The sequence below is a fragment of the Pseudopipra pipra genome, chromosome 2, assembly GCF_036250125.1.
Source record: "Pseudopipra pipra isolate bDixPip1 chromosome 2, bDixPip1.hap1, whole genome shotgun sequence".
NCBI classification, from domain to species: domain Eukaryota; kingdom Metazoa; phylum Chordata; class Aves; order Passeriformes; family Pipridae; genus Pseudopipra; species Pseudopipra pipra.
Window position 1 is genome coordinate 47,323,228 of NC_087550.1, and position 27,902 is coordinate 47,351,129.

Below are 27,902 nucleotides of genomic sequence, written 5' to 3' on the forward strand. Positions count from 1 at the left end.
GAATAGCAGATCATGGCCTGGTCATGTCTTTCTTTTAAAAAGCAGACCCCAAAGTTAAAATTTTCTTGAAATTATGTTACACTGTGACAGATTTTTAAAATAAACCACAAAAAGTATGCAACTTTCCATGAAACAGAATTAAAAATTGTCCTTGAAATGTCTATATTCCTTTCTCATCATTAAAAGGATTCAAGTGTGTTTTCTGTTTTCAAATCTCTCATGACTTAGAGACCATACATTTGATTTGGTAAAATTGAACATTGCTCACAATACAAGTACCTGAAGTGGAAACAGAGTGAAGATGCAGCAGATTTACAGCTACACTCAATCTGGAAGGCATATAACCCAAATGGTATGTAAAAATAATGAAAGAAACATTTTCAGCAAACTTATAAACATTCTTACAAAAGGATCAAAAATCTGAAATGAAGTTCTCTCTGTTGTGGCTTTGACTTCTCAGAGTTTGCTTGTCAAAGTCTGAAATTCTTTCTAAGTGTTTTATGCAAATGTGTAAAGCATAGCACAGGTTGTGAGAAAACAAGTATGGATTGTCTGTTCTTGTTTTCCTTCATGACTCTTTTCTTTCGAAACAGGCATTGTTTGTCCTCCACATCCTGCAGTATTTTAGCTCAGGACAGACTAATCCCAACCATTAATTACCATGCAGTAATTGGATCTGCCTGAAGGAGTTTGGGTGTTCATTGCCTCCATGAAAGAGTGATTAATAATGCAAAGAAGATCAGAAAGTTACAGAAGTGTGATTGTTGCTACTTCCCCCCTGCTTGTTGACAGGACCGAGGGTTATGAGCACGCAGGAGGTGTTGTAAGTGGTGAATGTGGCCTTGTGAGCTTGGTTGCTGCCATCCCTGGAAGTCCCCAAAGCCAGGCAGCCCAGAAGGCAGAGATGGGGCTGAAGTGGATGAATTTTATGAGATGGATGGCATCTTTCAGACTGTTTGATCTTTATGGGGTGCTGGGCTGCCCTGACCTGCTTCTGTTTGATTGGTGTAGTGAGGTGCTAGGCAATGTTCTTGCATAATTTAGTTGTTTTGCTGGCCAAATAAGATGATAATTTTGCATCCTCTCTGCACTTACTTTTTGTAACACTTGCCTAATTGCTTTGTTTAACATACGTAATATCGCTAACAACTCCATGGCAAAATACTGAAGGGTCCAACTGTGGGCATCTGAAATCAGTCTGACTGAGTCACGCCAGCTCAAGAGGCACCACTGGCACACTCCTCTCCACAATTTTCAGGACTCAACGTTAATGTGTAAATGAAAATGGAGATGATTTCAGACCATTCCAGAAAATGTTAATGCTTTCTTTCAGAAGTCCTCACATTCTATGATGTCTTTAAGTTGGGGATTTGAGTGCTCACATGTACTCAGTGTGCTATGTTCTTGAGATGAAACATGAAGCATATGTGCTGGATTACTAAAAATGCCAAAAGCTGTGCTGTAAGTAGAATGATTGCTGTAGCTTTAGTTTAGTTCCAAGCTCTCTGTTCTACAAAATGACCCACTGTCTCTGTGTGGGGTTGGCAACTATGATGCCCATTTACCAGCCACCTACAAGGGCCTTGCTAACATTACATCCCGGTTGGTCTCCGCAGCCACATGGAGAAGGTTCATCAGCACTGTGACATCTGTCCATGTCTTGAATACTGTGCGCAGTTTTGGGCACCAGAATATAAGAAACATATTAAACCATTAGAGAGCATGCAAAGGAGGACAATGAGGATAGTGAAGGGTCTGGAGGGGAAGCTGCATAAGGAGTGGCTGAGATCACTTGGTCTGTTCAGTTCTGAGGAGACTGAGGGGAGGCCTCACTGCAGTCTGCAACATCCTTGTGAGGAGAAGAGGAGGGGCAGGCACTGATCTCTTCTCTGTGGTGACCAGTGACAGGACCCAAGGGAATGGCCTGAAGTTGTGTCGGGGAGGTTTAGGTTGGGTATTAGAAAAAGGTTCTTCCCCCAGAGGGTAGTTGGGCACTGGAACAGGCTCCCCGGGGAAGTGGAAGCCTGACAGAGTTCAAGAAGTGTTTGCACGATACTCTCAGGCACATGGTGTGACCCTTGGGGATGATCCGGTGCGGGGTCAGGAGTTGGACATTGATGATCCTTGTGGGTCCCTTCCAACTTGGAATATTCTGTGATTCTGTGTCCTCAGTTGTGGGATTCTCTTAATTTCAACGATGCTAACAGGTTGTTAGAGCAGCACAGACCAACCAGTCTGCCCTCACCAGCCTGGATGGAGCTGGGGACCGGCATATCCCCCATAACCAACCCTCGCGATGGGAACACGCCCTGCTCGCGGTGCCCCTGATGGTGGGCCTTGTGTCCCGCCCGGGGACTACAACTCCCGGCATGCAGCGCAGCCCGACCGCCCTCCGCCCCGCCCGTACTACATCTCCCGGCGTGCGGCGGCGCGCGGGGCCTGCCGGGCCGGGCCGTTGCACGTGGTGCCCTGCCCGCGGCCGGGGAGGCGCCGCGGTTTGCGACGTTGGTTTGCGGCAGCGCGGCGGGCGCGGCCCCGAGAGTCCGCCCGGGCAGCGGCACCGGCGGAGCCGCGGAGCGGGGCAGGCGGGGGAGGAGGGAAGGAGCGCCGGGGCTCGGGGCGCGGAGCGAAGGGAGCAGCCCCGCCGCTGAATGTTCCGCGGGGCGACGCGGGGGCCTCCTCCTCCTTCTCCTGCTGCTGCTGCTGCCGCCGCCCGGTGTGCGCGGCGGGGCGGGGCGCGGCTGCCGGGGGTGGCGGCGGCGGGTCACGGCGGGCGCCCAAGATGGACTATGATTTCAAGGTGAAGCTGACCGGGGAGCGCGAGCGGGTGGAGGACCTGTTCGAGTACGAGGGCTGCAAGGTGGGCAGGGGCACCTACGGGCACGTCTACAAAGCCAAGCGCAAGGACGGGTGAGTAAGTGGGAGAGGGGGCGAGGAGCGCGGCTCCCCGCACCCCCGGGCCCCGGCCCGTCCGTGCCCTCCCGCCCCGGGCCGCGTCCTGTGTGCTTCCCCCATGTGCCCCCCCGCCCCTCGGGTTATGCCGCCCTTTCCCCGGCCCTGTCCGATCCCTGCCCGGGAACCCCGCGCTATCCCGGCCGGACGGTGCCTGGCTCCCTTGGGTCACTCCGGGCGTCTGCAGCCCCTCAGCGCGGTGACGGGGTCTGCTTGCAGCACGGGTGGATTTGGGGAGAAAGATTTTGTGGCCGAGGAAAACCCTTCGCTTAATGGGTTTTCATTGTGAGTAGATGAGTGGTGGCTTACACTGTTAAGCCTGACTACCGGCTCCATAGAACGGGTTTTTTTTGTTTGTTTTGCTGTTTCTTTTTCTTTAAACAATGCTGGTTTTTATGATTTATTACTTGTAGTCACCATTTTGGGTCTTCTTGCTGGCAGCTTCGGAAGCCAAAGTCTGCTCGTGCTTTTGGAGGCTTTAGAATGCTTTAAATCATCCTTTGTGCATGACCAGTTCTCGGTGCAGACCTGAGTAAATTATTTTTCTTGGCATAAACGTTTTCAAGAGAGACCTAGCAAACTGTCATTTAGGTTTCCGTCGTCCGTGACATGGCATCACTTGCTGAACGGCGGAACAATAGGAAGTAGGGAGTAGGAGAAACAGGAGAAGTACGGGTTGTTCCTGTAGAAGGTTCCTAAATTTTAAATTACGTTCATTCTTTCTGTTACAGTCTCATTGCAGTGGTGCTCTGTATGCTGTCATTGAAATAAGGTGTATTTTAAAAGTCTGGGTCTTATTTTTACGTTCCATAAATAAAAAAAATACTTTTAAAGTAGGCAGTGATCAGTCATGGCCAAAATATGATCCAATCGTGTTTACATAAGCTTTAGTTCTAGAAAGAAATGCTTTAGCCATTACCTATAGAATGATTGTAATGTGACTGATTGCACGTTATCTTCTCTGTGTCTTAAAGAGGTTGATCTTAATTGCAGCACAGTTACTTCAGCATGAATTTTGTTTAGGGGTATGAGTCAGGTAGCTACTTTTTTATACACCTCTTATATTTGCATCCTTCAAACTGTTCATAGGAGAAGTTCTCAACTTGCCCAAATTCTTTTGCTTCTGGGAGGCTAAGAGGAAAAATCCAGTTGTGACTGTGATAAGCTATTGCCTCAGGTCTCCTCACATGCAGGTACTAATTTTGCTGGTACAGCTAGCCCTGGTTTCTGTGCTGATAAGGAGATCCGTAATATGAAAAATAGACTGAGGTACTGAAAGATACGGCCACATTTCTAATGTTCGTGTCAGGCTCTTTCCGGCTGTTCGGCGTGGTGGACTGCCGCTATGTGTAGGAAATACTGCTGAAGCACAGAATCAGACATAATTCTGGTGAAACTATCAGTATGCTTCATGTTGTTTGGGAGAGGGTGCTTAGAGTTGCTGGTGGTAGTGCCATTTTGAGAAATTTCAGGGAAAAAAAAAAGGAATTGTTTGCTTTAAAAATGGGTAGTTACTCAAAGGTGGCTTTATCGTAGGATGTCTATGATTTTAAATCCTCTCTTGTTGGTGAGTGGGGAAATCAAGGTATGGTATTTGAATAAAGTTGCAAAAAAAAAAAAAAAGGTGAGCAACATGTATTGTTTCCATTTTATTTTGCCTTATTGTTCATTTAGTGCCTCATTTACAATCCCTTCTCATTCGCCTTTCTGATTCTGTAAACTTTTTCTTTTAAGTATGCTGTGTAATTGCCCTTGGACAGTCACTAAAATTTGTAAAACAGAAACATCCATAGATCCATTTGAAGCTTGTGATATACTTGTACATATGTGATCTTAAATTATAAGGGTGGAATTAGGATTGAAGTTGAAGGTTTCATTTACATACCTTTAAGTAAAGGGAATCAATTAAATTGATGAAGCAAATGTGAAATAACAGTTTTCCTGAAGCTATGGTAATATATAGATGGATGTTATGTCTTTCAGCAGAGAGTATCTGAAACAGATTTCAATGTTTGCATGTTGTTACATGCAAATATTGAAAAAATATTCTCTCGTTGTAGTATTCCTCGAATGGTAAGTAGTGATCAATCAATAACCCATTTTTAATTGTTTCTAATATCTATACAGCTCAAACCTTCTTTTTTATATTTCCCTTGAGCTTACAAGTGTGCTTTCAACTTTGTTACATGGTTCTAATTCTTACTTTAAATAACACAAATATTTCAAGTCTTTTGATACACAGTGTAATTTTTAGAGTACTTTGAAGAGCAGGCTGCAGGACTGCAAATATTTTGTTAACAATATTGATGCAGCTTTTCCTTAAATGATATCTTTTACTATGGATGTCTAATGAATAGAAGGAACACAGAAAAGAAGTAAATTTTAGGAATTCAGTTTGTGCAGATGTGTATTCTAAAGCCCTTCGTGATAAAAATACAATTCAAGAGTACTAGGAGCAGTGTCTGTAGTATGACTGCAGTCTTCACCTCCTTTTTTTTATTTTATTGCTTTTACAGCTGCCTCTGAGGTGCAGTATGGCGATTGAAAACTAGATAGCAGCTGTGTGTCCTAATTGTAGGAAGTTAATTGTATGCCATTGGATCGACACAGAAACGTTTTGGAGGATGGTCCTATAGGAATCTTGATGGAGTGAGAATCCTTCTAATGAGTGCAAAGTATGTGCTCTAATGACCCAGTGACAGTGTAACCTGGATTTCATGCCTTGCTCCAGCAGAAAAGCCTTGAAGTGCCCTTTGGCATAAGGTGAGGGTTGGGGTCTCACCTGGTCTTTCTTGAGAATCACCAGGTAGAGCTCCATGGGGGTTCCTCACATATTAGCTGCCAAACTTGACCCAGCTGAACACTGAACCAGCCGAGTGTCAGGCATCACAACTGAGCTCTACTTGGTGCATTGCCTGCAGGAAAATTGTATTCTCAAGTTTTTATTTTAATCCTTCTTATTTTAAGTCTGTGGTCTATGTGGTTGCATCTTCCTGGCTTTTTATGAGTGGTGCTGTCTTTTTCATCACTGCAGTACCTGCAGTGGGCTCTAAAACCTGCTTAGAACAAACTCTGTGAATTCATGGGCTTTCATTTTATAGCAGAAAGGTATACAAGAAGGCAATCGACTCTAAAGGCAGACACTGAGATTGCAGGCATGGTGTGTTGAACATCAGTCTTCAGATAAAGGAACTGTTGCTCGTCTCTCGTGGTGGTAGGATAGTTTACCCTTTTTTTTTTTTTTTGGTCCAGAAAATGTCAGTTATTTCCTGCATAAAGGCTGCTTAGCATGCCATTTGGGTGCTCCCTCAGAACCATTGCTGAACCCGGATATTAAACCTACCTATTTGAGTTATGCTGGACTTGGAAAACATGCCAGCAGTTTTTGATTAGTGGACTAACATACACATTTTTATTTATCTATTTATTTTTTTTTATTGACTAGATAAAGCACCTTTAAAGCTCATTAGAAGCCAAATGCCAGGTGTGGGCAGACTAAGGTGGCAGGACACTTGGGGCTGCTTGTGCAAGCCTGGTGGCCCAGCTTGGGCAGCACACCAGGTACATGCTATCCTGGAACTGGAACTGTGTGCTGAGCGTGTGATAATGTCACAGTGGTGCTCAGTTTTAATGGGATTGATCTTGCACTGCTTTCTTCGCTCTCCTCTCCCTTCAGTTTTTATGATACAGTGACAGAAATCTGAGAGAGAGGCCTATTCTGTGGAGCAAGGCTGTCTGTTTCAGTGGCAATTTGGAGTGTTTCCAAATACTCATTTTTCCTGTTTATCGGATGTGGTTTGGATGAGAATAAGAAACTCTTGAATGTCACTGTTAGGCAGCATCTCACTTTTTAATTATGACAGCAAAAAAATGATATAATTGAAAGTATTGAACTGTAACATCCTCTAGTGCTCTATTGAAGGCTTTTCGTAGTCTGGGAAAGACGCTTAAGTTGTGAGACTGGTGGGGAACCAACAGTAAGCAAACTAGTGCTCTCCTAGTCACTCTCTAACTCTCAAGAACTGTGAGAAGTGATCTTGGTCCCAAACACCAATGGAATTGGAGATTTTTTTTTTTATATTTCAGCTATTACAGTTCTGTGTTGAAAGCATTGCTATAGGTGAGGGGAACAGATTCTTTCATTTGAACATACTGACGCATTGTAATTGACATTATGAAAATATATTTATGTGCTGGTCTGGCACACTTGGAACAATCAATCTAATCTACCTTTTTTTTTTTTTAACTTTGAGGGTCTGTATGAGTTGTAAAAAAACCAGAATGGTGGAAAAGTAGATGTCCAGTAAATTACTGGGTTACTTATTTTCTAATATAACATGTCATAGTTTCTACTTACCAGTTAAAAGGATATTGCAAGAATGATGATTGTGTCTTAAAAACTTTTGTATAAAGAGAAACTTTGAGAAAAAAGAGATGGGGAGTATTTATCTTTGAAAAAATAGAAGGCAGAATGTGTTTAAGTTAGAGAAAATAATGAATGGATTGGCTAATGTACAAGAAGCTTGTGCTGTTCTTGTTTCACAGCATTTGAAGAGTGGGGACATGGAATTTTTTTGAAAATAATAAGGAAATATTTTAATGCAGTGTAGATAAACTGTGTGACCTGTTGTCAAAGGAAAAAGATAAGAGCTTAGTGTCTGTTCTGAAATGTTATCAGAACCAGTCACTTCTGCCTAACTGTTGTAACACATTGAATGTTCTTCTGCTGTAGAAGTTAAGCTCTTCAGTTAGAGATCAAGCCAAGCTCTGCAATGCATGCAGAAAAACCCACTTTGGTTTATTTAAATAATTCTGAGTTTTTGATGTCTTTTTGTTTTGTGTTGTTTAAACACTTCAAAACACTTTCTGGCCCTTCATAAGGTTGTTAGTAGATTAGTTGCAGTTTGTCTTGTGTTTGTGGGTATGTATTGATGGAGTTACATCAAATAATATTATTTTGTCAAGGTTTATATCAAACTGATTTTTAATGAGAGTTTAATTGAGTTTGGGAGTGCCACAGGTAGTCGTAATGAGTCAAAATTTTTCTTGGCGAGAAGGGAATCAGCAGGACTGGGCTTGGAACTTCTTGATTAGTTCTGTATCGAGCTTTTACAGGAGTTGTATTATGAAGTTCATGCTGTTAGTTTTTTCTATCAACTTCCAAAAACTCTTGTCTTCTCTTAATTTAATAGACACGAGATGGTAACTTTTATGCTTTTATGGTTGTGGTTGTTTTGTTTTGTTTTGTTTGTTTGTTTGTTTTTGTTGGCTGAATATTTGTGTGTTGATTTTAACTGTTTTGACCTGAAGCAGTTGGTGGAGATTACAGACAGGTGGTGAGAGCCACAGAGCCAGCGTGCAAGTCTTTGGCTTCTGACTCCTGTCAACAATAGTGTGGAATTTCTAAATGCCGCAGACTTTATTTATGTATGTAATATGTGCTATTATCTTCTTAGAATATATGCCCTGAGTCTCTTTTGGATCCTTCACCATAGTGGTTAGAAAGTTCCCAATTAAACTATATCTACATAATGAGGTAGGCATGCTGTATTGCACCAAGTCTTGTGCTCTTAAATACTTATGGTAAACCACTCTTTTAGCTGTCTTCCATCTGCTTCCTTCCCTTCTCACCTGGTTGGTTGGCTCCAGGCTTTATAGGTTTTTAAGGTCATGTGGATGAGTGAGTCCTTCGGTGGCCCTTGGACTTTATTTGGTGTGATCTTATCTTGTCACAGATGTGTTGATTTATTTGCATACCCTGCAGCAAAGATGAGTTAGTGTTTCATTTCTACCTGAAGCTTATGACAAGTGCCAACAGGAGGGCATGAGACCAGTGTTGCAAAACAACAAAGAAAAACACCAAAGATCTCTATCTAGTTTTATTCTGGATTTATAAATTACAATAATATATGTAAATAATGGGGACATGTACTGCTGTACTTGATTTCTCATGAGGGAACAGGGCTGATTTGAGAGTGCTGATTATACAGAAGGTGCATGTCATGAGAGAGCACTGCTTTCAGCCAAATGTCAGTGAGGTAATATATTCACTCTAGATCTTGAGTATCCTTTATTTTTCTGTTTTGAAAGTCTTTCTGAAGTTTTTTGTTCAACCACAAAACAGCAATGTCCTTTATTATCACTGGAATCTGAAGAGCTGTAATTTGCTGACTACTGTAGCAGAAACTGAAACATTTCTTTATTCTTAAGACTGGACTTTTAGTCTTGCTGGAATGTGAAAACTACAGTGGAAACATGACGAAAGTAGAGTGACTTGTGTATGGCAAGGTTGTATGCAACAATAGCTGACATAGTGATATGCACTTCACAAGACTTTCAAGTTACAGCCCAGGTGTGTCTATTTTGGCATTGAAAGGTGGTTGTTTTGCCACTGTATCAAAGTGGTTGTAAAAATCTGACTCTTTATTCAACTTAACTGCTTAAAAGCCATTCCTTGGTGTGCCTGAAATACCAATAGAAGCAGATCATTCTGAATGGCCAGTTAATACCGAGATGCTTCAATCTTTTGACAGAATAATTTGCATTAGCCAAGTAGCACGACAGTGAAAAGCAGGACATTAATTGCAAAGATCTGGGTAGCAGGACCTTCTAAGCAAAGTACTGGGGGTTTTGTTTTTTTTCTTCACCTTGTTCACCTATCAGCTTTCTTTGGAACAGATTTCTTTCTTTCTGCTATGGATCCTTATTATTGTCATTAAGGACTGAGATGCTGTAGTTAGATGAGGACATGAGGCAGTGCACAGCCTGCTGGTGTGGATTGTCTTCCCATCTCTGCTGTGGTTAATACTGTTAGGTGCAGCTGCAGTTCCAGAAGGGTGTAGTTGCCTTTCACTTTCTTTTATTTGGATTTAAACATAAAACTAGTTTAGTAAGAAGTGGAAAGCAGGATGGTGAGTGCTAGTCCTGACAACTGGCAGCTAGCAGAAATGCTGGGCTACAACCTTAAAAGGAGACACCTTGTGCACCTTATAGAATCTCCTTTGTTTTGTGTTGTCTAAGAGTAAAGAGTACTGTCTTCAGTCTTTACTATTTGCCTGGTGTGCTGGTTTTTTGTCTTAGAATAAAATGTTTTGCCATGTCTGTATTTTTGCCATAAAGTCTTTCAAGCTTGCCTCTTGTTCTTAATTGCAGAGGATAATCCTTTCATTTTGAAGTGTGATGTTAATCTGAATTTTTCTACAAGAGTCTGTAGTAGGAGCGATAGGTGAACTTCTCTGGCTTCCTTCCATGACTGCCTTGGAAGCCATGGAAGCAGAAATGTGGTAGTTACTTGTTGCAGTGCTACTGATGCAGGGTATTGCTGGTTGGGGGTGGGTGAAGAGAGGGTCATAAATAATTGTATGATCTCGTAGTGTCTTCTGCTTGGGGAATATTAAAAAATGATTAAAATTTTTTAAGTGATAATGGCATTTGTTGCAGACAGACAATTGAAGTTTCCCAGAGAGTAATTTTACCCTCTAAACTTCTACATATGTAAGAAAACTCCCTATTTATCTTAGAGGCATTTAGGTTGGAAAATATCTTTATGATCATAAAGTCCAACTGTTTACCCAGGACTGTGGAGCCTAATGCCATCCTAGTTTTTGCACACATTTAGCTAGTATGTAACAGAATATGAAAAGAATAAATTGGAAATGGCTGGTAAACATGAATGACTGCGGAATGTTTGCCCTTCTGAAATGGTGTATGTGTATATACATAGCATCCAACTGAAAGCCAGTTGTAGGGGAGAGTTGATGCTTGTGTTTGTTTTGATTTCATTGTCTCTCCTTTTCTACATGCTAAAAATGGACTCTTACACGTGTACTGGGGTTTTTTTTGGTAAGCAGGAGGGTTTTTTGGTAGACTGCTGCAGTACACTAGAAGCTATTGTGTTACTTGCTTCACCTCTTCTTGGAGAATAGTTTCTTTGGGGTTTTCTTATCTGGTTTATGTCCCCAAACTTGAAAAATTCATGAGGAACTTTAGGAGAGACTGTTCCATTTCCTTGCCTATAGCCATGAAGGTTGCATGCAGTCATGAACGATGCCCAAGAGAGTGGACTTGGGGGTAACATTATGCAGTAGAAGTGATGGAGGTGAAAGGGAAACGTGGCTATCCATAGATACCAGAATGCCTAGTGGAGTACTGGAAGCCATGTACTGCACTGTCTGGTTGTGGGACAACAGTGCAGAACATGTGCATTTGTTGGGTGCACTGAAAAAATACATTGTGAAGGAAGAGATGAACCTGGAACTCAACTGCCCTTCATGGGAAGGTGAGAGAAGCGGTGGAGGTGGCTGTGAGGCTCTGCAGCATTCAGCAGCTCAGAGCTTGGGCATTGTATCTTCATGGGAAAGCTCCTGTTTGTACAGCTGTACTAGGTCCAGACTATGGCAGTGCATTTCTCTTTGTGTTAACAAACAGGCTGGAGACAGGAAGAAAAGTGATAGAGTTAAAACTTTCCTGGAGCTGAAATCAGTGGTTGGTGTAGAGTAGGACTGGGTGTCTGTCTTAGAGAATGAGTAGGGTGGGAGAGGTGAGTCAGTCCTGGGAGTCTCCTGGACCAGGATGGCAGATCTTGCAGCTCTTGTTTTCAGCACTGAGTTTTGAGAATCCAGGTAGAAATTATGGAAAAAATTCTAGACTTGACCTGGAAGGAGCCCCTTATGTCTGAAAACAGAAATAAAATAGTAGCATTAAAGTAGGATCTAATTTTGTGCATTTGAAGAAAAGTATTTACAGAACAAAAGTTGAGGTAGATAAGCAAGGAAGGGGGAAATACACACAGCGCAGGTAATTTGCAATGCAATAGCAGTTCTTTAGTGAACAGGTTGAAAGCAGATTTTGAGAAAGTGTTTCCTCATATCTGATAATGGTTTTTTTGGGGGGGGGGTTTAACCAAAAAAACCCAAACAACTCAAGGGGTGGCATCTCCCTTGCTTTCAGGGATGAGTGTGACGAGGCTCTAATACCTCTCATACTTCTGTAGGACCTTTGCTGGCCTTTGCAGATTCTAAAAAAATAACCTGTAAGGGATGAATATCCAGATGTATTTCCTAGCCTTTTTTCTGATTTTAAGCAAAATTGTTTGTGGTCTCTGCATGCGATAATGGTTCTGTGGAAAATACAGCTTTGAAGTATTTCTCCAAAACCATCAGAAGTCTCTTAAGCATAAGAAAAAAAGAGGAATCTTAATTTTATAGCTCTACATACTAATAACATCTGTATTTCTGAAACCCAAAGAATTCTGTGTCTGTACAGAGTGCCTCCATAAAGGGATCCGAGGTACTAGCTGCTTTTGAGATACTGGAGAATTGATGATGGACTTCCAGCCTTGCTGTCTTAAATTTACATAGACCGCGCTGGTTCTGATTGCATCTTTTTGTAGTTTGCACAGTAGTAACGTGAGTGATGACATTTATGAAACCTGATGTATTTGTTCTCCTCCCCAAGGGTGTTTGCTTTATTGTGGAATTATCCACTGTCTAAATGCAAATTCAGATTGAAAGTGTGCTTGCAGCTAGGGCTTTTTCCTAGGATGAGGTAAGTGATGTGTTGTACGGAAGTAATAATCTGCATGTCTTCTGCCAGTCTGCTGCTGTGAAGAATCTTAGATTTCTTCAGCTCAAATGATTTGAGGTTAAAATGTTTTGCTTTATGGGTATGTGTTGGGGAAAGAGGAACTTCCAGATCTTAAACATTTGAAATATGACAAAAGGGCCCATGCTAAAGGGATGTATTCAGAATTCTCATTTTGAAACTGAGTAAGAATATGAAGATTGTTTAATCACTACGTAACTAGCTCACTTTTTTATGCTTGTTTAAAATATTAACAAAGCCAGTAGGTTTGTAATATTATAAAATACTTAAGAGTTCTGTATTGTGACTTTAGGTAGATGATGATAACAGTTCATCCTCATCTGTTGTTTTAAGTCTTGGTTCAAGTTCTTTAAGGTTCAATACAGCTAAAATGTGGCAAAGTAAAGTAATGAAGCCGAGGCAGGAGCATCAAGATACTTAACTTGGCTGCTAATAAAAGGCTTGCTTTCTTTGTGGTAACCTTCTCCTGTAAAGTAGTCTTGAGTCTGGAGTACAGAAGCCTGTCTTGTGTGAACGAATGGGAATAAAGTTTCAGTTTCAGGCTTCATCCCACCAGTGCTTTAACTCTCATGTGCCTCTCCCCCCGATGTCCCCCATCTTTTCTTCGGGATCTTGACACGTAATGCTGTGTGTAATGCTGTGTGTTACTGCTACGTGTGGGCTGATAACCATTCAGGAGGGTTTTGTGTTCTGGCCGAATAGCCTGCTGTTCTCTCTTGTCTCCTCCAAGGCTCAGCAAATGGTTTCTGAGACCTTGTCAAGCCCCATAATAGCACATTTGGGATTACAGCATAGCTTTATTCATAGTTACAATTTTTTGTTAGGTATGAGCCTACTTGTGAATGAGTTGCAAACTTTTGTGTATTGTAGGTTTCCCATTTGAGAAATAACTGTTTGAATTCAGAAGGTCTTTTCCTACCCAATGATTTTACGAATAAAGGTATTGGATTTTGCACAGAAGTATATGAAGTCCTTAGTAGCTTATATAGGAAAGGTACTGGATAGATAATTTAATATTCTGCCTTTTTTTTTTTTTATGGAATTCTACTGATGTTGCCCTGTTGCATGTTTTTTTTGCATGTCCTAATAAAAGACTGACTTAAGCATAGGAATATTGGGATGCCATAGCGTCCTTGTACAATTATACGTAATGTTCAAGCAGAAAGATACTACTATTGAGGAAACAGTTTTTATTCAACTGCCTCTTAACTACCTTGAGTGTTGAGTGGTAGTATGGCAAAGCATATTGTGCAGTCAGTTCAGAATTTGCAGGAAAAGAACTATAAGTCAGAATTAAAGCTCCAGATACTTCTTTTTAAAGGACAGAATGTTCAAGAGAACATAGTGATTTTTCTCAACTACAGATGATAGCCTAAACATCCAAAATTAAAATTATCCTTGAAAAGATTCACATGTTTTTCGAACAGGGAAGAACACAACTAAAGGTCACTGAAACAATCTGCCTGTTTTTCTGGGAAAGCTCTCTGATGTGTGCTTGTAACACCTTGCATACAAGATGTTGACATTTGAATAAAGGACACTTGAGAGTTGCTCTAAAAAAGAAGACTCAATTTATTACTATCTGTGTGAATAATACATGCAGCTGAGAACCTGGAATACAAAAGGATCTGAGTTGCAGCAATCCCTTGATTCCACTTTGTGTTTCTGGCCATGATGTGTTTTCTGTGAGAGGCATAGCCTTACCCTGTGAGCTGAGAGCCTTAGCTGCAGGTGTACTTCCAATTACAGCTTGCATTCAGATAATGGATAATCCCACAATGAAGCCTTGGAAAGTCAGGTTTCAGCAGCTCTGCTGTTCTCACGGAACTACTGTGCCAAGATATGGAGCTCAACAAAAACTACTGGGGCAAGCTTTACCTAGGTGAACTTCAAGACAGCAAGGCAGCAAATTTGTCCCTGAGTGTAATTTGAATCTTATCTAACTTTTTGGACTTGAACAGCTTGGCGTTCAAAATCTCTCATTTCCTTTTGGGTGAACTTCAATCCTGTTTAAGCAGGGTTGAACAAAACAACCCTTCACAAGTAAATGTGCTAACAGTGCCATTCACTGTTATGTTGGTTCGATTTTATAAAAGCTCAACTGGGAGCTTATGTGACTCTGCCAGATGAGTGTCAAATACCAAAAGACTCAAAAAAAAGACTAGCTATTGCAACATGGAAAGCTCTGTGTGTAAAATGTAAGGAGGAAATATCATTAAGACTGCATTTACATCTGCCTGATTAGTTTGCCTGTGCTGTGTCAGATCAGCAGATCAGCAAGGCTACAAAGCAGAAAATACATCAATGAACAACTCGTTAGCCTCATTTCATTTAGGTGGGTGCTTTCTGTCAGGGAGAGATGCCAAGACAAAACTTTGTGGTAGTGAGTAGTTAGTGAAACAGCTAGTCAAGGCACGCACAGAGGGAGAATCGACTTGGGACTTGGCTTACAGCAGGATGAAAGAACAGATTCAAAAGGGTATTACTGAGGACTGTGGGTGACAAACATGGTTTGTTCTTTGCTGCTGAAGGATCCTGAATCTATACAAGGTTAAAAAATTTGCTTGAAGTACCACTTTGGTTGGAAAATAAGGGAGGTGATGATAGGAGGAGGTGGCCTCTTAAAGCTGAAAAAGAGCCAAGAAGGTGAAATGTTGCAAACAGCCTGGGAATCACTTCTGAAGCTTTGCTGGGCTCTTAGTGACTGAGTGAGTATTCACTGTAAACACATCAATTAAAAAAATCCAACATGCTGAAATCTTAAAATAAAGGAAGCCCCTGGGAGTGAGGATATGTTCTCTGAAAAATGAATATGAATGATGAATAAAGAAATAGAAGGTAAGTGATTGTAGGCTAAGTGTAAAACTGTAATATGAGAGCCTCCTTGGCAACCCCCTTCTACCCCAGACCTCAAAAACATGCGGAAGCTCCCTCCACCTTGAGACAGTACTTGAGAATAGTATGAAATTAATATTTTTTTTTCCCTCCATCTTTTCTGATGCGTCAGTCCTGCAGTGCTGTCTGTAGAATCAAGGCACCACTGAGCGATAAAAGGAGTGTTTATAGAAGATGAAAGGACAGCAAGAGAAAAGCTGTTACTTTGTCCATGCATTGTGAAAGAACTTAAAAGACTGGAGGTGAAGGCATTCATTGGTGGGGGATCTGACTCAAACTGCAGGGTTTGGGAAAAGGCCTGTTTGAATAAACTGAAGAGCAGTCACTTGTCAAGGTGAGATGTGTTTGCACATCTGAAGGAGCAAACTTCTAACCAGAAAGCATAACCGTGTGCTTTAAATTGACCAAGTTAGGAAAGACTGGAAAGGGGCAGTGGTGAGATCAACTTTTAAAAGGACTTTTTGGAAGAGTGAAAACTACTAACTGATAAGGTGAACCAAGAGCAGAGGTAGTGGACACATGAAAAGTGCTGAGATGAAGAGACAACAGCCTTAAAAAACACATTCAGCACTTTATAAGTCTACTAATATCCATCAGTGGAGGTTAGGGCAATGCAGTTGATGTAATCTAGCTAGATTTCCAAAAGACATTCTGTTAAGTCAGCTACCAAAGACTTAAGCTGAACTTAGAGGCAGTCCTCCTCTGGATGGAGAAGCTAGAGATGTGAATTAATGGTGAGAGATCATTAGTGGTATCTCTCAGGAATCTATGCTGCTCAGAAGTTTTGTTTGGAAATCACTTGTCATAAATAGTTGGGAAGCAGCTTTGCTGATGAGCGAGTGTTACTTGGGATAGTGAAGGCAAGGACTGATCATGAAGGTTTGGTCCTCATGATACTGATCACAAAGTCTTCCTCCAATAACATGTCATACCCCATGTGGAGGGATTTGGGAAAATGGTCCTTTCTTTATATGCACACAGCTGTGGTCTCTGAGTTTTTTATTACTTAAGAAAAAGGTTGTGGAGTTCATAATGACAGTTTCGTGAAAGTGCCAGTTCAGTGCATGTAATTGCTAAAAAGCTGAGAGAATCACAGGACTTACTAGCAATGGAGTGGAGCAGAAAGCACAGTGTCACTGTTGCTGTAAATCTTATTTTCAGTACTGTAGGCACTTTTAATCCCTTCATCCCAGGCAGAGTATAATAGACCTAAGGAGGACCAACAACAATACTAAGAAATGTTGAGTGGTGTCTGTATGAAAACTTCAGTTGTTCCCTTAGAGAAGGACTCTTCTTTGTGAGAGCGAGGGACAGGGAAAGCCTCTAAAATCACGAGTGTTACTGAGAAGATAGAAAAATCCATTAAGGGCTATTAAATAAGAAAATATAATATATGAACCTGTAGCTCCTAGGCAGAGTTGTGACTTAAAAAGCTTCTCATCACAGAAGTTTTTTAAAGCAAAAAATATGTAACTTCTTCCATGTAAACCAAATAGTCTCACAGATTTGACTACTGAAGAAAAATGGACCAAAAATAGAAGTTAACTAATGAAATTATGATTTTCTTCAGTTAAGGCTCAGTGCTTTAGCCCAGTTTGTTGTTTCCTTTTCAAAACAGATGGTTTGAAAGGCTGTGCCCTCTTTATGCAACTTCTGGTTTCTGAAGCAGTAGAAATACTGAGATGACTTATGAACAATCTGAGAACAGGAGGAAAGTGCAGATGAAATGCAGCAATCTTTTCCTTTAGAGACAATTTGCATTGGCACCTCTTGTTTTGCTTCCTATAAAAGTACTGCTAAAACTGCCACGACCTTTAATAAAGCAGCATGGAGCTTTGAGTCTGGAGTATGGGTTTGCTGCCTGTCAACTAGTCTCATGGGCATGATCTTCGTAATCGCGTGGTTTAAAACTTAAGTTTTAGGCTGGCTGTCAAATTACAGTTTTTGTGGGATAAAGGAGGAAAAAGTAATCAAATCCCAGGGATTCTCTTCTCTGTGGAACTTTTGTGCCGGAGTTAATTGCAGGGCTAGGGTTGAGATTGGCTTGGTATGTTTTTCAATTTTTTTGAATTATGGCCAGTTGAACTCCTTGTTGTTTCACCACCATCAGAAAGCAGGGGGTGAAGCGAGTGGCATCTTGCTTTTTCTGCTCCATCTCTGTCTCTCTCTTCTACTCATTCCTTTGTTGCCTTTTGCTCTTATCACATAGTTTATTAGTGCTGGTTTTGATACTCATCGCCCTGGTGTAAACTGACAGAATTAGTTAACTCATGTTAATCAACTTAGTTAACATTAGTTAACTTCTTTTTTAGAAGTGGATGACTTTTTGGAAAGTGCAGGAGGTGAATCATATCATAGAGTGTGGCAGATCAGAGCTGGCATAAGGGAGAGGATTTTTCTGCAGCAGCAGGCCAGAGATGTCAAAAAAAAGCCTTCCTTTTGACAGCAACAACTTCTTAGATCAGAAGAACCACATGTACTGTGCATCGTTGAATTTACTTGGTTACTTTGAACTTCTTGCCAAACTACCTGTTGTGGTGAAAAGTGTTAATTTAAAAAAAATCTAAGAACAAAAGGAAAAAAGTGAATCAGTAATTGACATTCACCACATCAGCTCTCTCAGAAGCCCTAGTGTTTATTAGCTTGCTGTTGATGGTTTTTCCTCCAGCTGTGGAAATTACCTTTTCTTTACCCATTGAAAGCTCTGATTATTGAAGGATTTATTTTGAAGTAGAAAATATTCTCAGCAGAAGCCTTGCTATCTGATAAGAATAATGATGCTGTTCTGGCCCAGCAGTCTTGCCATGTCTTTTAAGTATTTTGGGAATGGAAAAAGTATGGATGCCTTAGCTAGACCCTTAATAAATTCGGTTCTGTTAGTGCATTTTCCCCCTGCAAGAAGTTCTTTGTGTTAGTGTTTTGGTGAGTAATATGGGTTTTTATTTTCACATGGCATCTTGTAAAATTACATCCAAGTCCATAAAATAGGCTTCATCCACAAACTGTGTACCTTATGCACTTTAATAATTTAAAAAAGTTTTTTCTTTTTCTTAAAGCACACAGTTTATAAAAATTGCATATTAAACTGTTCACAAGACTTTGTCATTCTGAAGCATTACTTTTCTTTCAGGATAAGCTATATGGGGAGGGTGGGGAGGGAGGCTTATAGCAATAAGCAAGAGTACAAACTAGCTTTTTTTCCCTGCTTCCTAATATGCTGTCTTTTGCCTCTCTCCTTTTTCTGTGCGTTGTGTACCTGTCTTGAAAAGGGAAAAAGCCCCAACCTCAACCATACAAATTTATTTAAATGTTGCCTTAGAGATAAATCTTTAAATTTTTTCTTCTGCTGAGTTGTTTAGTATTTACATATAGCTCTTTCTATTAGACCTTCTTAAAGTTAAATTTTAATTCAGGTAGAATTTATTGACAAAAGTGGAAGATATTTACTGCCTAGCATTAAGATGGTAATATAGTTTTGTTACTTCTCTGGAAGAAAATGAGGGAAAGAAGAGATCAGTGGGGTAATTAAAATTAAATATGAAGTTTCTGCAACATGCAAGTTTAGCAGGGATGCTTTATTATTTGGAGGCTCCATCCAGCTCTAGCTGATTCTAGACAGTCGATTACTATTATTTTTAACATGCTTCCAAGCATTTTTTATTCTTACTTCATGAATCTCATCTTTGAAGTTGGAGAAGTAAATAGCATTTATTACTGCAGAAATATAGAAGCAATCTGAATCTCCCCTTTGGGAGTGAGCACTGTTGTGAGTATGTGACACTAAAGCACATACTGATGCTGACTGGTGGGAGGTGCTGCTCTTAGTGGCAAGTGCAAATATATAAGAAGTTGCACTATTTTATGAACTGAATTTATCCTCATCTGCAGATTAACTCGTACCAGCTGCACTTCATTCTCTTCTCTGCACACCTCTTCCGGGAAAGAGGTATTCCTTTATTCTCATCACCTCTTTGCAGGTAACTTTGTAGAGGAGAGAAGAGCAGTTGTAAACTACTGTTTTTAGCTGAAATGCTTAACAAAGTAGTTCAGACTCTCAGATTTTCTGAGTGGATTGTATTATTCATGATCCTTTCTCATATATTAATACGTAAGAGGCTTTCATGACAGAATCTGTGATTTTATCTGATTTTTGGCAGATTTTTTCCTTGAAAGGAACAAGCTGGAATTTATGATGGGATAAACTTTAATCTGGTTGTAAATACATTTAAATACTCTGGGCTTGAATAAATCTGAACTTTTAAAAATAGTCATGCTTTGGTTGCGTGGTGCACAGTTTATAATAGAGAAGATAATGTTAACCTATTTTCTGTTGGCTTAATGCATGTTATAGGACTACCACATTTTTCAAAATGTTTCTAAGTGCAGTCAAATGAAGAAACAGTAATTTGAGCTCATATTTGTCTTCTGGTTTTGTTTCATCCAACTTATTTTAGCTGGAATGTGGTCACAAAACAAAACCCACAAGCGGCCCTTGGAAAATTAAGTGTCTTTAGAATAATCAAATTTTATGTTGTATGCTTAGAGCATCAGTAAAGCTAAAATTACTTTCAAGTCCCCCCTCAAACAGCTATAAGGAAAGAACATAATTCTGGTTTATATTGTGTCCATATTTTGAAAAAGTTTACTGCTTTAGCTGTAGTGAGTTTTTCCAGTTTCCAGAATTACTTCTGCAAGGGGTGTCGCACTTAGCTGCAGCTTTCTGGCAAAGGTGAGTGTATTGCATCAAGCTGACGTGGAAAGAAAGTAGTGGTAAGAAGATAACCGAACTTCAGCTTTAATGTGAACTGAAACTGCTGTACTTTGCTAGGTCTGCTTTATACCTTTAGATAACTCCAGTGCTCATCTGAGCAGTCAGAAGGCCACTTCAGCTTACTAATGGGGCAGAAAGTCTACCAAAGAAAAACTTGGAAGTATATATTTCCACTCTCTGAATAAGCTCATCTCCATTGGAAAATGAATGTCTGGGTTCTAGTGCAAAGGACAGGAGTGCGTGTGTGGATGAAGATGGGGTTCTTTCAGCAGCAAACCAAAGCAAGCCATTGTGCAAAACTTCATTGGTAGTTTTCAGTTCTTTTTATCAACACAATTTCAACACATTTAAATATATGAAACCCAGCAGGTTTTGAAAAAAGGAAATTACAAACAGTGGAAGTGGTTATCATTTCATCACTGTTAGCTCAGATTTTTTTGAGAGAATGATTTGTAAGGTTTCGGTCTTTATTTTACCTGGAGGTACAGGATCAGTGATGAGACCTACTGTGTGTGCTAATTAGTTTGACAAAAGTTTTGACCTAAATGTGCTTTCTGGGAAGTCAGGTGCTTATAATGCAATTTCTCAGCCTTTGTACCAAGCTGTTTTCCTGTATGATTTATTTTTTGGTGATGCACATAATTTTTGCTATTTGACTGTTACCCTCTATCCTCACAGAACTGTTACATCTCATTCTGTAGTTATACCTGTTCAGCTTTGTACATTGAAATGTATGCAATGATAACTGCTGGGTTTCATGCATTTAAATGTTTTTACAGTTTGAAGCTTTTTTTCGGTCTCAGCCGGTTGGACTGTGTCAATAAAGCCTAGTAAATTTAATACTCACTGTATTATTTAGTTATAAAGGCAGTATATCTTGGATGTGCTTGTTGAGGTTTAAGCCCAGCAGCTCAACCCTACACAGCCACATGCTGTCTAGGCTCTCTAATTTGGCTGAGTGTAAGATGAGATCATGTCACAAGCTTTGCTAAGGTGGAGGTAACATCCAGTGCTTTTTCACTGTCCATAGAGCTAGTCCTCTTGCTGTATGGGACACTCAGGTTGACCAGACACAACTTACCCTGGAAAATCCTTACCAGCTGTTCCCACTCATTTATTTTCCTTCATGGGCCTGAAAATAGCTTCCCAGGAGGATTTGCTGCATAACCTTTCCATGGACTGAGGTTAGGCTGATTGGCCTATAATATCACTGAACCTTTTTTTCCTTCCTCAGAGGGTCCTGATATTTGCCCTTTTCTAATCTTCAGGAATGTGCCATTGAGCACCATGACCTTTTGCAGATGACAGAGTGGCTTTACAGTGACATTTGCCAGCTCCGTTGAGCACCCTTGAATGCAGCCCCCCCGGTCTTGTGTCTGTCCAGTTTGTTGATGTCCCTAATTTGGTTTTCCTCTACTTCCTTTCACCAGGACTGTGCCACTAGCCTTGGGAATGTGTAGTTGTGAAAGTGTAATGTGATGTGAAAACCAGTGCCAAGGAATCATTGAAAATCTCAGCTTCTCTTCTGTCCTTTGTCACTTGATTCTCCAACACACTTATTTTCTGGGTTGGTAATAGGTACAAAATGCAATAGAATTCTGGCAAGATTATTTGGTGCCATGAATGTGGTATTGGAAGAGAAAACAGATAATTCTATTCTTGCAAGTCATCATTTGAATGGGTACCAGTTTACCCTCATTTTGCTGTGCTTTCTAGAAAATTATGTATTGTTTCGGTGGGTGTTTAAATGTTTGCTGTGATTATAATATTGGCATTCAGTATAAATTTATAAAATCTTTTCTCTTCAAAAACTGCCTTTGTGTATTCATATGCTTCCCAAGAACTGAACTACTGCTTCCTGTAGACTTCACTTCTTGTCTTGTATGTCTAGGATGGTTTTCATTTATTGAAAAAGAAAACAAAAAAATACCACTGCTGTGACGGGGAGGAAGAGGCAGGGAATGATGCCACAAAGTAAAAATGCCAAGTCCTCCTAAATGTTGTAACTTGCCATTATGTTTGATTTTTGTATTTTAACATAGAGAAATTTAAAAATCCCCCACATATTTTATTGGTAGGTTTATCTTTTCATTATCAGGTTTCTTATTCTTTAGGGATTAAGAGATACAAACAATTAAGAGATTGCTTAGAGTTTTCCATAGAAGAGATGCTGCGGTTCCCTGTGGTAGTTGAAAACTGTAGAGCTTGTTTCCCTCAAATGTTTAATTGCAGTCAAGTTTTACATTTCCTTCTTTATGAGGACAAAACTATTCCTACATTGACCAGTTAATTTTGAATTTGAGATTTTTAACCGTAGTGTAAATTTAGAATGATTATCACTGATTTTAAGGCTTTGGTACTTTATTCTGCTGTATTTATTACTGAATTGAATTTTAAACTGTTCTAATGATGCAAATGAAGGATATTTTGTAGTATTGTGTCAATACATTTATACAAAATTTATGATATGTGAGATGAAATAATAGAATTTTTTTAATCTGCCTTTTATGTCATAGGTCTCCTTTTTTTCCATCTGTGGGATATTTTCTCAGACTTGCTGAACATATTTGTGCTTAAAGTATCCTTCTAAATTAGGCTTTGAAATACCAGACTTCTTAATACTAAAGCTTTGCAACATGCTCACATTCAGCAGGTGTCTCTTCCTGTTCCTTTTGATTTTTATTTTTTTGGAGATTGAATGTTTCTTATGGTGCTCTTGTACTTCTAAATTTAGTAGAACTTAAAAAAAATAATGTTTTGAAGCAACGTTATAATAAAAACTTAATTCTCTTAAAGGTGGCAATTTTTTTATTCAAGCTGTAAGAGCAGCACCTACTCTTTTATGGTGCGGGGCCCTTAAAATGTGAGCTGCTACAGTGTTACAGTTAGCTGTGGAAGTTGTTTATAAACAGGGCTTTTATTCCCCCCTTTTTTTCCTTTATTGCTTACTTTTTTCTGGTTTGTTTTTTTTTTTTCATTGAACATCTCTTTATGTTCAAACACCTCTCTTTATCTTCAGAGGAGGAAATGACTCTTATCCAAAATCTTGGGGAAGCCATTTGGGCTGCTGTTATGATTCTAAACAGACTTGGTAAAATATTTTTGAGTTTTGTAAAAGGAGCTCGGTCATCGTGTTTGACCTTTCTTTTGGCTTCCTAACACTTTTGTAAACGCTCATCACTCCCTTTAAAAGCCACTTTCCCAGTTCCCTTGGCTCACAAAGAATTACACTGGGTTTTTATAAAGAAAATCTCACTTGACTCAAAGGTAGAAGTAGGTTTTTCCTGCTTTTGTAAATAGAGAAGCTGGTACTAGTGGTGTAATGGGTAACCGTGGTGTGTTAGCAGCCTCCGAGTAGAACAGATTTTAGAGAGGTTTGGAAATTGGTTTATTACTTTGTATCTCAACTGTGCCAGAACAATTCAGAGAATTTAAGTCTTGGAAGCCTTTGGTTATTTTGTTCACATTTTGGAGGAGAGAGTACTGTGGGGCTAAAAATGGACTTTATCCCTGAACTGTAATTTATTTTCCTTCTTTTCACTGTGCTTGTATTTCCTCTAGACTACTTGGATAGATGGAGGACAGGGCAGAGGCCACTTGTTTTGGGTTTCCACATGCAGAACCTGGGCAGAGGAAAGGAGCAAGCAGTTCATTCCCCACAGCCCTGGGTCACTGTAAGGGCAAAGCAAAGTTGGGCATTGGAGCTCTGGATCTCAGCTCTTTAACTGGCTTTTAATGTGAGAAAAATAATTTTCAGAGACTTCATACTCATCCATTGCTTTGAGAAGACCAAATGCTATGTTTTTAAGCCACCATGTCATATTTCAGCATTAAAGCACTGATTGTGAGAGTTAACAAACACAGCTGAAAGTGTCTTTTTCCAGTCTTTTTCTAGGAAACAGCTGAGGTATTTTTTCTAAAAATTTCCAGAGAGGGTCTGCCATCTGATATGGAAAATTTTAGTCCATATTTAATTTGTTAAAAATTTGACCAATTAAAAATAGTTGTACTGTCTTAAATGTATGTCAGGCTTCGTTGTAGACAGTGCTACCAGAAATGCTTGTAATTTACAGTTACAGTTACAGTAACATTGTAGTACTTCTTATTATACTGAGTTCCCCTTCAAATACCTTGAAATCTAAGCAGATAAGCAATAGGACAATGAGAATAACCTTTAGTCTGACCAGTTTTGCTCCCTAGTCAGTCAGTGGTAATGTGTGTAACGGTAGCAGCTGTGTGGTAGCGCTGCTCATGAAAAAGAGATCTCCCCAAACACCTCAAAACTAAGTAGATGAGCACATAGGGCAATGAGAATAACTCTAGTCCAATCCATTTTGCTTCACACTTGTCCAGTAACAGCTGCAAGCCATTGGTATCTTAAGGCAGCGGGTAAAACAATTTTTAGCTGAGAAAATTTTCCTGTCTTTTTCTGTGAGCAGTATAGGAAGTCTCTGTGCAGATTGGGATTATGTTCAGTAGCTGGTCATGGAGCAGTAGCTGCAAATTTGTGTAATTTAATCTTATATCTGTTTGTGCTTTTGATCCCTGTAATATTCTGTCATCATGAGTTGCACAGTTCAATTATGTGCTTAATACCATAATGGCTTCTTGCTTTTGGGCTTCATACAACTTGTTTTCCTCTTAACATGAGAACTAAGGGATTGTATAACACCTTGTTTTGGCCACGTATATGTTTGTGCTCAGCATTGGCTCTTTATCTTCTAGACTGGCAAATTTCAGCTTTTATTATATGCAAGCTTTTTATTGCCCCCTGTCATTGTCTTACCTACTTTTTTTCATGTTTGTGTCAGATCTTGTGTATTTTCTTGTCTGTTATCTTGCTGCATCCATGTAATTGGCCTCTTGCTGAAATCTGCTTTTATCCATTTGCTGTTCTGTTCTTTCTTTTAATGAGCTGTGTTCAGATTTTGTCCATTCATTTTTCACTTCTTTGCTCTTCCCTAGGTAGTGATGAATAGGGGAAGGCATGTGTTTCGAGAAGGAAGAAAGCAATTCAAAGCCTTGCAAATAGTTATCAAGAGCTGCAGGAAACAAGTGTATATGTTTTCAATACACTTGTATATATGTGTATATGTTTTCAAGTGTATTGTACAAGTGTATATGTTTTCAGTACACCTACAGTTTGGTTTTATTTGCCTTTCAAATATTTGAGTTGCATTTTTTTAGGATGACTCTTCACAGCTCTGAAAGCTGGATTCATTAAAAATTAATATGTTTTCTTATGTAACCTAGAGATTCAAAGCTATACTAGTGTTCCAAATATTGAAGGCAGTACTGTTAAGTGTCATGCCCCCCAGGGGTGCTGTGGATACCAGCCCACAAGCGGGAAGGACAAGCATTCCATCTCTTAAAAGTTTTGAGTCTTTGAGGCTGAGAATGGGCGAGAGTTCAGTATCTTCTTTTGCTGCAGTGTATCTCCTCTTCATTTTGCTTTTGGTGGCTGGAGTTACTAATAGGCTTGCATTTTAAATAAGTGACTGTAAGGTACATACTGGTTCAAGTACAAGGAGGTGATGGTGGTTTGTTTACGTGTTATATATGTTTACAGCTGAATAAACATTTTATAGAACTGTAGAATGGTTTAGGTTGGAAGGCACCTTCAAGGTCTTTTAGTTCCAGCCCCCCTGCCATGGACAGGGACACCTTCCACTGGAACCCACTTCTGGATTCTTCAGATTGCACAAATATCTGGTGGTTTTTTAATCAATCTTAGTAGTTTTATTAGCTTGATAGGAATAAAATTTTCAGGCACATTTTGGTAGGAAAAAAAAAAAAAAGATGTTTTAATGTGACATTAGTTCTGGGCTACTCAAGAATTCATTAAAATATGGGGAAATTTACTGTGTTCCAGAGTAATAAATTTATGTGAGATACAACCCTAGCTAGGCTTATTTCTAGTGTGTGCTAATTGCTTGCTTTGTTTTCTTTTTAATAAGGAAGGAATGGAAGAAACGTTAATCATTGTATTTAAAAAAAAGGTTTTAAAATCATCTCAGTGTAATGAGAGCAGACATATTTTAGCTTTATCAAGGTAGTGTGGTAGTTAAGGTTTAGCTTGATATCCAGACATTAAACTAGTAAAGAATCAAAAGAAAATAAGATGCAGAACTTGTATTAATTAAAAGCTGTCCTCTGAATGGTGTTGAAGAGCTCATTTAGATTTCATGGTGCAATTTTTTTAAAAAAACCCTTCTTTTTCTCTTTCACAGGAAAGATGATAAAGATTACGCTTTAAAGCAGATAGAAGGTACTGGAATTTCTATGTCTGCATGCAGAGAAATAGCAGTAAGTAACAGTTCTTTCTACTAGCCAGACTTATTGAAAGTGTTGACTTGGATGCATGCTGGGTTTTGTTTGCTGAATCATGTTATTCTACTATGAGTTCTATGTCTTTATCATAGAGGTATAAAGTAAGTACGAACATCATGGAAGATTTTAGGTACCTGTTATGTTTGCTGTCTAAAAAGGATGGGGGTTTTAAGTTATAATTTACTGCCTGCCTTGGGGCAAACCATATTTAAATGCAGTGGTGTTATTGTTTACCTTGGCTGAATGCCAGGTATCCACCGGACCTGTGCCCAGCCTCCCCCTGGAGGAGAGGGGAGGAGGAAAGAGGGAAAAGTAAAAAAAAAAACCAAAACAAACAACAACAACAACAAAAAAAACCCAAAACAAAACCCGAAAAACTACGAAACCAAAGGTGCTAAGAAAGGTGGTTTAATATTTACACAAAGAGGAAAAAAACTATAAACACGATACACACAGAGAACTAATAATAAAGACTTCATCCCCACAAGAACACTCTCCTCCTCTGAAGAAATGACCCGACTATTCCACGCAGCTACCTGGAAGAGAAGAGAGCCTTGCTTCCTTCTCGTCTCTTTTATATCTGAGCTGACGTAACATGGTATGGAATACCTTATTGGCACAATATGAATCAGGTGGTCTATCTAGTTCCTTTTCCTTCCCAGGGAGGGTAACAAACCCATTACAAGTGCTTTAAAAACATGATTGGAGTTAGTGACTTAAATTACACATTTGATCTGAGTTTTTGCATTAGTACTTCATTTCCTAAAGAGATTAGTTCCTATTGGCTTACAATGATTAAAACATTTTAACTTCTATTTAAGCAAAGACTTCAAACTAAACTGAAATTGTCTCAGAGGCTGTGATACAGCCATGAATATTATTTAAACATTTCATTCAGTTTTTCAGGTTTGTATTTGTATATTTCATGTTATTAGAAACTGGTGAATAGTGTGATGTAGTTATGGTTTGCGACAAGCTTCCAAAGCAATACTGGTAAAACCAGTATTCTGAACTGTTTTATGTTCTTATGTTTTTCTGCTGCTTGAGTTTATTGTTATTGAAATGTTTCAAGTGAAATTGCATACTAAAAGGAAATGAATGTAATATCGGGGGGTGTGGGAAGGGTATAGTTTATTTTCGGTCCGTATTCCTCAAGAGTATAAAACTTTACCCTAATTTCATTTTCTTGACTGAAGTTAGCACCAGGCTTTCCCACTTTGTCACATTCCAGTTGACTTTGTGATATCAAAAACATTAGTCCTTGAACTGAATGAGGTGAAAGAAACGATGCACAAAGACTGTTCTTCAGGAGATACTCTTTCTGTCCAGTGATGAAAGCTGAGTCTTCTGC

General features: G+C 39.6%; 1 protein-coding gene across 5 annotated transcripts in view; it reads left to right on the forward strand.

Annotated features, from left to right (window-relative positions):
- The first annotated feature begins 2,482 nt into the window (after positions 1 to 2,482).
- The window catches only part of CDK8 (cyclin dependent kinase 8), a 73,733-nt gene continuing 48,313 nt past the window's right edge, over positions 2,483 to 27,902 (forward strand). For 3 of the 5 annotated variants that reach the window (XM_064645393.1, XM_064645394.1, XM_064645396.1), the window contains exons 1-2: positions 2,487 to 2,910; positions 26,452 to 26,527. In XM_064645393.1, the coding sequence (XP_064501463.1) occupies positions 2,783 to 2,910; positions 26,452 to 26,527 (204 nt within the window). In that variant the 5' untranslated portion in view covers positions 2,487 to 2,782. Of the gene's footprint in view, positions 2,911 to 26,451; positions 26,528 to 27,902 lie in introns of all 5 variants that reach the window. The other 2 variants (XM_064645395.1, XM_064645400.1) reach the window with 2 other exon arrangements.